General features: G+C 33.6%; 1 protein-coding gene and 1 long non-coding RNA gene across 2 annotated transcripts in view; one reads left to right on the forward strand and one right to left on the reverse strand.

Moving 5' to 3' along the window:
- The first annotated feature begins 335 nt into the window (after positions 1–335).
- The window catches only part of LOC100679290 (WASH complex subunit 2), a 32,167-nt gene continuing 17,961 nt past the window's right edge, over positions 336–14,541 (forward strand). Inside the window, exons 1-9 of the mRNA XM_031921232.2 lie at positions 336–748; positions 1,352–1,489; positions 1,559–1,747; positions 2,327–2,478; positions 2,588–2,954; positions 3,035–3,164; positions 3,239–3,427; positions 3,504–3,823; positions 4,005–4,339. Of these exons, the coding sequence (XP_031777092.1) occupies positions 734–748; positions 1,352–1,489; positions 1,559–1,747; positions 2,327–2,478; positions 2,588–2,954; positions 3,035–3,164; positions 3,239–3,427; positions 3,504–3,823; positions 4,005–4,339 (1,835 nt within the window). The 5' untranslated portion in view covers positions 336–733. The remainder of the gene's footprint in view (positions 749–1,351; positions 1,490–1,558; positions 1,748–2,326; positions 2,479–2,587; positions 2,955–3,034; positions 3,165–3,238; positions 3,428–3,503; positions 3,824–4,004; positions 4,340–14,541) is intronic.
- LOC100114911 lies at positions 4,450–5,905 on the reverse strand. Its single transcript, XR_512822.4, has 3 exons — positions 5,531–5,905; positions 5,280–5,400; positions 4,450–5,210 (listed from the first exon to the last, which is right to left on the reverse strand). It is a non-coding gene; the product is annotated as an uncharacterized LOC100114911 (long non-coding RNA).

Below are 14,541 nucleotides of genomic sequence, written 5' to 3' on the forward strand. Positions count from 1 at the left end.
CTCCCCTGATGTTTGACGATCATTAATCATTTATAAGGCCGATCTTTTATGCTCGTGTATATAAGTCGATATTGATCCGCGTGGGACTTTTTTTCGAGCTTGGACTTTTTGAAGGATCTGGAAAATCTATTTCTTCGGTTCATTTCGTCGAATTTCGATAATCTTGAAATTATTTATTTATTTAACAATGTAACCTTCAGCAAAACGTACTTACTAAGCTAAGCATAACTACTTATTCAGCAAAGTGTATGCACTCATAGATACAATTAACAACAAAATGGTATGTGCTCCGAAATTATTTACAAAAAAAATTGCATCGCTGGTAATATAGGGATCTCCGGCTAGTTACAGCCCTGACGCGCAATTTAAAGGCCTCTCGCGCGCGCCACGGCGGTATGTGTTTGACAGACAGCCGCCGCGTTCGAGAGTTCGATACTCGATAGTCATCAAGTGGGTGTTTAACCAAGCAGTAGACGAGTAGACCTCTTCCCGTACCTACATAGTACATACTCGCGGTGTTGTCATACTCTATTGAGTCTATCCTACCAGTTTTAATACACAACAGCTGTACATGTACACGTAAACAAGCGACCGAGAGAGTGTATGCGTGCTCTCCTTGTCATTAACCTGTAATGCCACTGTGGGACTTCGCTGATTCTTCACCCGCGTTTGCGAGTCGTCGTCACCGGAGAAGGTGAAAAGAGGCACAGATTCGATCGCCCGGACCGTCTTCATGGATGTCGAGATGGTTAGTTTTCGTGCTCCGTTATACGGGCTGAAGTGTAAATAAACACTGGCCTGATTTGCATAAATTGGTCTGAGCTTTCTGTGTGTGATGATTCTTGAGTAAGGTTTATGTATAAGGATTCGTGATGAATGTGTGATCCTGATCATGAATCATGTATCACTTGCATATGATGTGCATACGTGTTTGTGCTTGTGCGTATTAATTGCATAGAGCTCTGTATGTACAAGACCATGGAACACTTTACGCTGTGCATCCATTGAATTATTGATGCTGTATTATTGTTCAGAGTAAATAAATGAAGCTAAAAATCTTTGATAGTATATTTCAAAAGGATAGTAAGCATCCAAATGCACTTGTATATCCATAAGTGTGAAATAAAAAATAAAATAAAATGTTTTATTTGATTCATATAAATGTAACTGAAGTAAGCAATACAGTTTGCATTTGACTTTCACATTGGTCATGAACTACTGCTACATTAACCTCATTTGATTTTATTTATGGTTAAATCAGATGCGGCAAATTTACTGTTACAAAGTGTGCTAGACAAATATCTATATTTATATGCCCTACTTATACATTTTTTCTTTGGCTGTAATGCAGGAGGCTTCAACTGGATCTGACAGCGTTGATAAACCATGGGATCATGCTTGGAGCACAGAGGAAATGCGAAAGAACCGCAGAGACTGGAGTCTTGCTGGCGATTCTGGTCTCTTGAAACATTTACAGCAATTTTCAGAGGTAAATAAATTAAATTTCATTCATTATTATACTTTTTATTTATGGTTGTTTAATTCGCCATTATTTTAGAATTTAACAAAAAAGGCAAATGAAACACAAGAGGCCATTGATTCGATGACATCCCATCTCAACCAGACAGCAATACTTGTTGACAATATAACAAATACTTCACTGGCTTTAGCTAACACACAATTTATTGAAAGTCGAGTTCAAGAGGATAATACAGAAATAGAGCAGCCAGTGGAGAGTATTACAAAGGTATTTATGTAACACGCGAACGATTTTCGCGTTTTTCGTACCTATTAATAGGGACTAAAGTGACTCTTTTTTGACCGGCGGGCAAAAAAGTTATTTTAGCGGGCAATAAAAACCTTTATTGCCCGCATATTCAAACAGCGGGCAATAATGGCCTTTATTGACCGCTAAAAAGTCTTTATTGCCCGCAAAATTTTTTTTTGTAATTTAAAAAAAAAGTTGATTTTGATAAATTTGCATTATTTATTTATTTTATATAATGTTTGAACAAGACAAGAGCACGGTTGCCGTGTCAAAAAATAGTCACATCAGTCCCTCTTAACACGTACGAAAAAACACGAAAATACGTCCGCGCGTTACATAAAATATGGTGTGCACCAAGGGCTAAGTGGGATCTTTGGCCTCGTGGATTTTGCAGTACTCGTCTGCGGCTCGGACTGCAAAATTCACACTCGGCCTAAAAAAGCCCACTTTACGCCCTTGGTACACAATATACTATTTCATTGTTGTGAAAGACTAAAATTTTATATTATTAATTTATTCATAAAAGTAAATATTTGATTAATTGAATTTTATTTACAGAATGAAGATGAACATGAATTTAGTGCCACATATTTATTAGTTAGCGTGTGTGAAAGCATAAGGCAAGGATTGAGTATAATGGATGAAAAATATGAAAAAGTTGAGGTTGTAGCAAGTGATAGTGAAGATGAAGATGATAATGCGATACCAAGGTTAGTTATATAATGAACACAAACGATGTAATAGTCTTTTTGTGCTGACTTATTTTGTTGTACATAAATTAACAACTTTTCTTATGAAATATATATATTTTTTTAACAGTGTGATATTGAGGCCAAAAGATCCTTATCAAGACAGGCCTTTGCCATATGTTATTGGTACAGAACAGTGGAAATCTTCTAATAAAATTGGTTTGGAGTCAAGCAGCAGTGAATCAGAGCAAAATGATGATGATGATGAAGATTCAGCTAGTGATACTGATGACAAAAATATTGGATCTATGTTGAATCCGAATGTTCATACGAATTTAGGTATTGGGAGGCTGTCATCTACATCCAGTGAATCCAATGACTACAATGTTGAAAGTAGCAGTATCAAAGATACTGATAACAGCAGGTTACATGCCAGAAGTCAAGATACTCTTAATTTAGATACTGAACCAACTACTCCATCAAGCGTTTTACCAAAGGTATAATTTTCATTTTAAATCCAAAAATATAGGCCTTCTACGATAATTTACACTAATAATCGTACAATTATTATTTTTAGACACAAAATATTAATAATGGACCACCTAGTTTTGCTGAAGAATTAGCCAAAAGGTTAGGTAGTGTATTGCCAGCTCAAAAAAATACAATTGCCCAAGGCACTAATGAACAAGTTATAAATCGTTCAAAAGGTATCCCTTTTTAGTTATAAAAAAATGTTATTCATACAAACCAAACAGCATATAAATGCTATTATATTTTTTAGATGAGATGCTCACTCCTGAAGATGATCAAGATGTATTCAGCAATAAGTCTGATAACTTATTTAATGAAGGAAAAAATCTATTTTCTGAAGAAGTATCTTCTTCCTCTTGGAAAAACAAGCCTATAAGACCTGTAAATAAAAATATCATTCCGCCAAGTGTTGATGTACCTCCACCGCTCAGTAATTTTTGTAAGAATAAAATAATACAATATGTTTTATAAAGAGGTTTTTTCAGTACACGTAAAACTTGCATATTAAATTTCAGCATCCGCGCCAAAGTCAACAATCGATGATTTGTTTGGCGACGCCGATGATTCTGAGGATTCGGATGACATATTTTCTAAAAAAGCTTCAAGAGATATTTTTGCTGGTGAAAGAGAAAAGATCAGATCTGAAGTCGCTAGTACACTGAAAAATCCGCACGTTGAAAATGTACAAAATATTAGCACCATGACCACCAGCACACCAGAAACAAATGATAAAGCGAAAGGTCTTTTTGAAGACGAAGAAGACGATGATCTTTTTGGATCAGTTTCAAAACAAATTAGAACGCCTGATACATCATCATCGGCGTCTTCTAAGAAGGTAAACTTAGATGAATTAGTTTACCAGTATACAGTTTTCTGCTAACTTTTTTTTCAATTCAAACGTGATATGCTAGAAATCGCATATTTGTATTATTTATTCTTGTTGGCTTTGATCAACAGTTTTCGTAATACAAGATTTGCATTACACATGAGTACTAACATTTTTACTTGAATTTCAGAAACCAGTCGGAGGTGTCTCGATATTCGGCAAGGTGGATATTCTTTCATCCAGTAAATTTGCACGTAGGCCTTCTTCATCCTCATCATCGGAAAGTGATTCAAGTGACCATAGGATAAGCTCAAACGCATCGGAGAATGCGACAGGCCAGAGCATAGGCAGTACAACTACTTCCAAAAGCAATAGCAGCAGTGGTGCAAACGTCTCGTCTTCCATAGAAGCGGGTAACAACGCAAACGAACGACAGCAAGCTGGTAATAATACGGGCAGCAGTGGTAGTAGCGGAGTCTCCGTACGGCAGCCGAGTAGTGACTTCACAGTTGGATCAAGTTTGGGGTAAGTGGATTAATGAAATTACTACTTGTTAATTTTTTTATACATATTTTGGAGTCACTAGGCATATCTTTTGTGAAATTGCGATTATGGTTTCAGTTCAAACTTTAATATGTATTTTATAGAAATTTTATTCATTTAAAAAAAAATCTTGTATCGTTAACATATAACACCTGTGCCCGTAACGTCAAATTGGTTGTTCTATTATTGCTTTCCACACTGTTTTTTCAATGCCCCTTGTACATCAAGCATGCCGATGTCTCATCAAGGCATTTAACAACATCGGGCGCACCACTCTGTGATTCATTTCGCTGAATTGTAGCGCGAATCACTAATACTCTTGTGTGTATGTTGACTTTAAGATGCTATGCTTGTATTGAATTGAGGCTAATATGCAACGTGGGTTAAAACGGTAAATCAGTTAAAAGTGGAATGTTTCTAAGTGATATAACTAATAAATAGACGAATATCAAATATAATTCGCATAAAAACCTATATCCGTATTCAGTTTTTGATATTATAAATTTTTTAGTGCTATTTAATTGATTATTTTATCATTCCTAGTATTGCAAATTACATTAAAGATGAATTACATTATTATAATTAAGTGCAGTTTTTGAATTTTAACTGAAGTTTATATTTTGATATTCTTTTCCGTTTGAGGCATAATCATTATGAAGCAATATGCATTGAAAAAACTTTTACAATAACATCACAATAACAAAATAACTTGCAATCTTTTAAAATAGTTGAAAGCACTTATTCACTTTATTTAGAATCTTCGCAAATTGGAACCATACAGCAGTGTGGATAAGGCTTTGAAGGATCACCTTTGAAACTTACTGGTTTACCGCTGCAACGTGCTTCAGTACACCTGAAATTTTAATTTAAATACAAATTTTTTATTAACTATGAAAACTGTGTCAAAGTTCATTTAACGTACGTAACGCCAATAATTTTGGTGTTATCCTTGTTGCATCTAAAACTTGAACACTCATTTTCGGCTTTAGTTGGAGTATTCGTGCAATATTCTTCTCGAAACACTTCTTCATTATCCGTGTTTCCTACAATCATTACACTTCGTTTACAATTTATTTATTATAATTAATTTGCATTTAACTACGAATAGATATAATAGTATAGGTAGAATTTTTTAACTTTGCATCTGGAATAACATATGCTGGCAGTAAATACCTTCAACTTCTTCTGCTCCGGCAGTTGCGACGGCAAAAATAATGCCAAGGATCACAGATAACTTCATATTTTATCGCTGTGTGTAACTAATCCTCGTATAAGCAACTTTTCAACTATCCTTGAGAGGACGTGATGGCTTTGAAACTCGCAACGCTCAACAATCTCGGTAGCGAAAATTTCCTCTCTTTATATCAGGTTTCTCCTGCTCATTGTTTTTTTCTTTATTTGCTCAAAAAGCGGTTTTTACGTAATCCGTTAAAGGATAAAATCTCATTACGCGCACAGCACTTATTCCTTATATCGACACAAATATGAAACTTTTTGTGTTCGGCTTCTTTTAATGAAGGTTCTGTTGCACGTAAAAATAATCTCGAAAGTCGAACGTTGAAACTCTCGTTGAACAGTGTATATAATGCCGATCGTATAAAATTATTTGAACGTATTAAAGTTTTATCATTCAACACGCATTATTAATTCTTGTACAACTTATGTCAATTATAGGAACAACAATAACATAAGTATACAGGACAATGTTTGCACATCAAACAAAAAGCATTCCTCTTTGCTCACAAAAGAAATTGTAAACATTTATTCATTTCCTTACTTCTATAACGAAATACAAAAATATGAATTGATAATAGAAAGAATTTTAGCAAATTAACAATAAATGCAAATTGGCAGATTAAAGAGTTTTTGATACTTGCACGAATTTTTTGAATCGTGCATAATACTTTTTAAACGAAAAAACTTTCACAGTTAAATGTAGTCATTCTTTGCAAATTGGTTTACGACAACATCCCGGATAGGGTTTACTCCGATCCTCTTCGTAGCGAATCGCTTTACCCACACAACGTATAACTGGACATCTGGAAACGATCAGAATCTTATTAGTCGTTAAATTGATTATTTTATTATTCTTTATACTATAGATTTTTTTGATCGACTTACCCTACAGATCGAACTTTAGTGTTATCCAAGTTACATTTGACTCCTACACACTTGTCCTTTAATGATTTCGGAAGTTCTCTACAATATTCGGTACGGAATTCTCCCTCTATTAAATTTGTAAAATAATTTTGGTCAATTTGTTCGAATGAGTTCATACATCATAAAATGCGCAACTTCGCGCGCGCGTAATTATACACACATGACTAATTCGAAAGTTTAACAAAATTAGTGTAACTAAAACTAATTTTGAAAAATATAGCATATTTTAAACAATTTTGCAAGTTACGTTAGAAAATTTTTATAATTATAAAATGCGCAAGGTATATAACAAAACAACATTTTACCTTCTGATTTTACAGCGGAGAATACTGTTAAAGCAATATACAGCACTAAAAGGCACTTCATATTTTTAATGTTTTTGTGTACAAATATATTTGTATACGTGAAAATAACAGATTTATCTCTGATGTTACCTCTTCAGCTATCACTAAGTAAATGAAATCGCGGAAAACTTTCGGCTTTATAACCTGTGCATATCTTTTCTCCCACTTAGATATTCTTTCTTTATATACGATACTATACTGTAAACTCATGGACGCGTTTCGTAACGTCTTAAATATTTAAAAATACATTCGGCTCTGAAAAAGAACTATTATATCTTATACTCTTTGCATTTGATTTTTTCCGATGTACAGTCTTGGGAACCGGTTATTTTTGAGTGTTATCAAGGTTGCCTTTGATTACTTTTTGTAACTGTATACGCGTTAAAACATTGTTTGTAACATTATTTGTTTAAAGCGCATACTTATACTAAATAATAATAGTAAATAATAATAGCTATAATAACAAAGATGTAAATACATTGTTCGTCCTTGATGCAAATTATACATTAAGAGAAAGTAATAAAAATTCAAATATGCAGTTACAAATTTTAGTTAGTCGCTCGTATAAAATTCGTCACAAAAAATTTATAGATCTTGAAAAGCATTACATTGTAAGGTTATAAATAAAAAGCGGTACAACTTTAAACATTAAAACTTCTTATTTGTTATTTTTTCTCAAATTTACAATTATTTTTCTTAAATGTGTCAAATCGAAACTTATGGGTCTTTACAAATAATTTTAGGACAGCAATCAGGGTATGGTAAGATGGGATTATGGCTGTATTCTGTGACTTTGTCGTCAGGTAATATATGTGATATAAAGCTGAAAAATCGAAAATCGAATTATAAGGCTTCATATATCAAATATCGAAACAATAAGAATAAAAGAATATATCAGTATTTCAAATTAGCTTATTCTAGGTCTATAATTTTAGGATAGTTCATGTTGCTTAGCAACCGTTTGGAGGTTCTTGACAATATTCGGCTCGCAATTCTTCTTCTACTTGGTCAAAACAAAAATTCATAAATAGTATTAGACACAATTATTGAAACTAAATATTTGTAAAATTGATCCTCAAAATATTTGTTATATATACCCGCGGATACCGGTGCCAAAACAATAGCTGTTAACGTAACAATACAAAATATTGCTGAGTATTTCATTTTGATTTTTTCCGGTGTGATAACTTCAATAGTTTATAAGTGACTCCGATTAATAAAAATAGTAAGCTTTACATATATGTTTTTTTTTTCACTTCAAATGACTTCTTTGCCAACTTAAGGAGGGAATAATGCGTCTGTTCTAACACAAATTTGAATAAAATCTTCAAAGATTTCGATAATATTCTTTGGATGATCCAATCAAGTGGATTACTGCATATTTGAGTGATCAGAAAAATTTGGAAATCCCACATTATATAGACAGAAAAAGTGACATTCTGATATTGATAAAATAATTTTAATACAATTATTGACAAATTATATTATAAAAATTTGTTGAGTTAAGTTTATATTTTATGGATTAGAAATACTTGAATAAATGATCAGGCGTTTTTCAAATTTATTTGAAACCGCATTCTTTCCTTTAAAGTGTATATGTGCAAATCCAGAAAAACCAGACACTTTTGAGGGTCTGAGTGAACGAAATTGAAATTTGAGGGCACACCTACCAGACCTTTTTTGGGTCCCTTACCCCCCCCCCCCCCCCCAGAATCCGAAAAACCTTGGGTTCCCGTGTTTTCGAAATACTTATTTTTTTGCCGGGCACTTTTAAATTCTCTTATGGGAATTTAACATGGGGAAAATAAACGAAAATTAGCCACGGTTCAACTTTACCCACTTAGTGTCTAAAAGCACAATCCAAAAATGTGCATTACTAGGATCGAAGTATTAGAAAAGAGCTTTAATTTGAGGGCTGATGTAGACAACTTTTGACCTAGGCAGCCATTTTTAACCCACCAGCCCTCAAATTAATTCTTTTTTTTTAAATACTTTAATTCTATTCAAACACATTTTTGGATTGCGCCTCCAGACAAAAAGTGGCAATTTTCAACAACGTGGGTACGGTAACTCGGGATTATGCCTGACTCCAATGGCTCCGTTACGGCATTTAGTTTGTCCACAACTGAAACATTCGATGTTATTAAAAATAAAAAGTTTGTATATCATATTACACAAAATTAAACAAATGATGATATATTTCAAATTAGCTTACGTCACTGCTAACATTTCTGTATTGTCCTTATTGCATTTCACTCTAAAACACCCTTTCTTAACATCTTCACTGCAATATTCGGCGCGCAATTCTTCTGTTTCTTTGGTTAAAACGAACAGTTGAACGTAAATAATATAACGCAAAATAATGAAAATTTAATCTATACACAATTTGCTGTTCATATTTTTCATATATACCTGCTGATATCAAAACAAGAGTTGCTAAACCAACAATGCAAAGTATTGCTAAGTATTTCATTTTGTCTTCTTTTTCCGTTTGATGACTTTAAAAGTTTATTGGTGAGTAAAATTAACGGAACTAGTGAGCTTTATATATGTAGAAATATCGTCTTTCACTTGAATATTATTTGATAATATGGCTTCTTTGATAACCCAAACAGAAGATAATGCGACCTTTAAAATATGAATCTGATAGAAACCTTCAGAATATCGAATTGTACAATATATTGCTTATATCTGATTTTAGAAGGTTAGATTCTAGAATGGATTCACATGTGTTGATATTATTATATCTGATTTAAATATATTTGAAGGTGGGAAGTCTTATAAATATGCAAAAAAAAAACATTATGGGGAGTAAAAAGTCAATATAAGGAAAAGGAAAATGAGTACAAAAGCATACAATCTTTATCTTTATTAAGCGCATTTTTTATTTACAAATTTTTATAAGCAATAAACTTTCAAAAAGTATAATAGTTGGATCATGTTTTTTGTTGGCTTCATAGCATGCATACTAAAATCTATTTGCAAATATTTTGAATTGTGTTATTATAAACTTATTTACAAATTGGTTCAGGACAGCATTGAGGGTATGGCAGATTTTTATTTTCTTTGTATCCAACAGTTTCGCCTTTGCAACGAGATTCCGCACATCTGGAATATTTAATTTATTAATAATTTATATGGAAACAATAAATAGTTATATACTCCTAATAAAACTACACGCAATTGGTTGGATAGAATATGATCTATTATTTGAGTTTACCAATGTTTTAAAAGTAATAAACGGTGTTTTGTCGATTGGAGTATATAATATGCCTTAATATTTATATACATATGTATCATAGTAACACACAGTGTACGAAGCAAAATTCATAGAATAAAAAAAATTACTTACGCTACAGCGGAAAATTTGGAACCATCTTTGTTGCATTTGTAACCTATGCATTCACCCTTTGGGACAACTTTGCAATATTCAGCGCGAAATTCATCTTCTGATAGATTATGAAACAACATTTTTATAATGTAAAATTATGAACATATTATGAGTGTTTTAAGTAAAAGGCCTATAAGTACACTCAAAAAATATTTACCTGCGGATGCAAAAACAACTGCCAATACCACAATACAAAAAGATACAAAGTATTTCATTTTTATTTTTGTACGTTTGCTGACTTCAAGAATCAATCAGTAAATGCACTTTTAGATAAAATGTTCACTTTATATAGCTAAAATAGCTTCTCCCACTTTAACACGATTCATTAAAATTCCTTCTAAAAGCTGGTGTTGCCCAAGCGTAGAACATAAATTTCTTAAAACGACAATATCGTGTATTTGTATGTGTGGAATTTTATTTTGGACGATCCGGTTGCACAATTAAATATGCGCATTTATAATGTCTATTTTAGTATTCAATATAGATTGAGAACACATACGCGAGAATACATAAAGTCAAAAATATAAAGTTTTCTGTAAAACTATATGTTCCGCTATTATTATCTGGGTAACTTAAATGTCATAGGACGCCATTGCGTAAAATTTAGTATACGATTTTATTCAATTGTAGCAATACTGAAAACCTAAACCTGTATGACACGTACTTTTTTTAATTTTAAACGAATTTTATTGCTATGGTTTATCGATGTTTTCATATAAGTTTCTATTTACTTTTTCAATTACGTCTTTGTAATTTATCAAGTAGGAAATAACAATTATCTGTTTTATTAGTTCATCTCTAATCGTTGATGACCATAAAACAAGATAGCTTTAATAAAAAGGAACAAAAGACGCATAAATGTAAAAGGCTTTTCCTAACAAAAAGACATGATGATTTCAGAGTAACCACGACGAAAATTTTAAATCTATTTAAGACCCCTATCTTGATGATCCTTGTATAATACGTGTACCGCGCAAATGAAGCTCACTTTAGCTCTTGACGCTCGTAACAAGCTGGAGCTCATGGTCATGAAAATAGAAAATTGTACTGTATTCATGGAGGTATGCATGCTACATACGTACACTGCTCTTAGTAGAAATTTGAGCAATTTTTTCGTTTGTTTTTGTTTTGTGCCCGTCGCATTATTTATAAAAAAATCTTGCGATGAGAATTTGTGCAAGTAGACTTATTATATATTTATACATTGATAGAAAATGTATGAGACTAATTCACCTGGGATGACCTAGTGCAGCTAGTTTACGTATATAGTGTATGAAGTACGAGCGAGTAAGTAAAAAAGTGCAGGTTGTCTGGATCAGATTACCGATTAGGAAAAGACCAAGATTTGTAGTCAATGCCCTACTGTCAAACGTCTGCCACTTTTTTTGTTCGTTATTTTGATTATGTCCTCCGTTTTAATTAACAATAAAATCTACTTTTCATCTTGCACCGATAAATGAATAAAATGAAGCAAATATGCAAGCTTTCCATAAGTAGAAAATATCTAGTCTAATCGGTCAAGCAGACGCTTTTATTCATAGATTTATATTTGTCATTTTATTATTTTGATGAAGATAATATTATACTGCGAGATTTTGTATGAAATATATATTTTTTAATTTCGCCAAACGTTCAACGAACCCCGATAAAGACAAATTTTCCGTTGATATTTTTATTATGTTTGCGGTGTTTATGTATAATATCGTCAATCGGAATATAAAAACACTATATTCTTCAATACACCGTTTTAAAAAAAAAAAGTAGTGTAAACCTTTAAATTACGTTCAAGTAAAAGATTACGATCTTAAAATGTAACATTGCAGCCTGTATTTATTCCAACCTCTACCAGTCATCTTAAGTAGAATGAGTCACATGTGGTAAGACCGGTGTCTACAAAGATCTACTCGCTGTTAACTGACTCGAGTCATGTTTTTCTGAAATTTCTCACGAGGGACTATCGTAAGTTTCCGTTCCTATATAAAATATCGCGATTGACTACCAAACTTCCAAGAAACTGAAAAAATTTGCATCTGAAGAACTCGAAAACAGTCCTTCAAAAATTGTCCCACCACGTTGCCTCACCTATATTCAAATCTCAAGTTCATCGTCATCATTGAAACAATTCATACTCTCCCGTCATGCGTAATAATCATTCGAGTGTCCTCTTCACCGTCTACACACTCCACCCGCGGTCCTCCTCTCTCGTCATTTACCCACTTTTCCCTTTCTCCCCCCCCCCTCTCTTTCTCACGCGGAAATCGGCAGCTGCACTCGTTCCGACACCGGCGGCAACTCGGCTCTCCCAAGGCAATAGTTAGAGCGCGTTATAGTTCGAGCTTCAGTCGCGGCCGGCGCGTATTGCGACACGTCGTCGTGCATGTGCGCGCGCTATCGCTCGCTCCTCTCCTCCATAAACAAAAGGCCTCGTTGTGCGAGCTGGCGAGGGAGTGCTTGAGAGGGAAATCTCGTATGTATATGCGCGCGAGCTCTTTTATATGTGTGAGTGTTTGGCGCTGCTTTTTTTCTTCTTCTTCCGTTTGCTGATGCAGCGCAAGAAAGAGATATTTGCGCGAAAGATAAACAATCTTGTGTCAGTGCTCGACGACGCGTTGGATTTGAGACGTAGATGCGTTTTTCCGTGCGGTGCATCATTGCTCGAGGCTTTCGCAGCGAGGGACCGATCGTGCTTTTGGTTTTGATTTTTAGCTAGCGTCTTTTTCTCTATTGGCTTGTGTGCTGGCGGAGTTTTCGAGTTTCCTGCGCGCGCTATATCGAAGCAAATAACTTTACCCGAAAATAGTTTCAAGTGCAAACAGTGCGTAAGTAAACCGTCTGAGCGCGAAATATTATTCGCCAGTGAAAAAGGCAGGCATCTCGCCGTCAATAAAAATGCCATAAATTCATATTCCATATATAAGCGGGGTTTTTATTGTCTCGCTTCATATGAGCAGATATTAAAAAATCGCAATCTACTTCTATGAACGGCAACAATGGACATAAATCAATAAACGGTTCTATCGTTATCAATGGCAACAATCTATAATCTTATCTGTAAATCCCATCGTGACGCGTCTTCAGCCAGTGGCATGCTCACCTGAGCGGATCATTGTCTTTCGTCCATAAAATTATCTTTTTTTGACATTTAATTACACAGTGTTCCGCGTGTGTGCAACGCACAACTCATTTTCAATTTAATCTAGTTTCTCCGTGTGCAGGAGCGTATCCGATTTCACTAATTGAAGACTCTAAAACGAGTTTTTGTTGCGGTTTCTTCGCGCTACCGGCGGTTTAATTCTCTGCGTGAGTATGTTTATGTAGAAAAATGCACGCGTGCAAGTTCGGATCTTTGCAGCAGATAAAAAAGGAAGAAATGGCGGAAGGCTGATGTTATATGTGTTACGATCACGATTAGTCATTGATTTCAAGTGTGTACTTTTTTTAATCGATGTCGATCTTTGATGTGTGAATAACGATTAAAATCGGCAATAACTGTGATTCGCGGATAAATCAAATTTTATTAACGCTTATAATTTAATTAGTGGAAGTATGTTGAGTGTAAGAGTATAATCAAAAGTTTTTATTTTAATGCATCACTGTCGTGAAAAGCCAGAAATTGTAAAAACATACAGCAGATTTGCGCTGCTTTATATTTAACCAACTTTTACGTAAATCTGTGTGTAAATTTAACTTAACCTAGCTTTTTCTGAATCAAATGAATACTATATTACTATATACTATACTATAGCTTCACTGGATTTAATCGCATATAAGATTCTTTTGAACAGATCCTTATGTTTATTTTCATCATGAATAATTATGTACCCAGCAAAAAATAAAACTAAATAAAAATCGATTAACACGAATTTAAGACAAGTCAAATCTGAAAATAAACAAGTAGAATACAATCCATCCACTAAATCCGGCCACAGAAAGAAAGCAGACATCCGGTTACATGATCGCTTCCATCTCAAATCCAAAGATCTCATCCATATACATGTACGCTTATATACGATCGAATCGGGAATAAGAAATGTGTTCTTTATAACATTGCTCGGTCGGTATTTATTGATTGTTATTATTTGTATTTTTGTTAATTTTTAATGGCATTGAAATTAATATTACAGCATGACTTTTTTTCTAACTGTAGATTATTTTCAGAGCTTTATTGTAGAATTAGTTGTATTGCACACGGTTTTCTCTGAAATTATATAAATCTGAAATCATCATTGTTTTTTGCAAATAAACTTAGTACAGGAAGTTGCATATGGTATAGGTTGGAATCTCTCTTG

The sequence above is a fragment of the Nasonia vitripennis genome, chromosome 1 (assembly GCF_009193385.2).
Source record: "Nasonia vitripennis strain AsymCx chromosome 1, Nvit_psr_1.1, whole genome shotgun sequence".
Classification (NCBI taxonomy): Eukaryota; Metazoa; Arthropoda; class Insecta; order Hymenoptera; family Pteromalidae; genus Nasonia; species Nasonia vitripennis.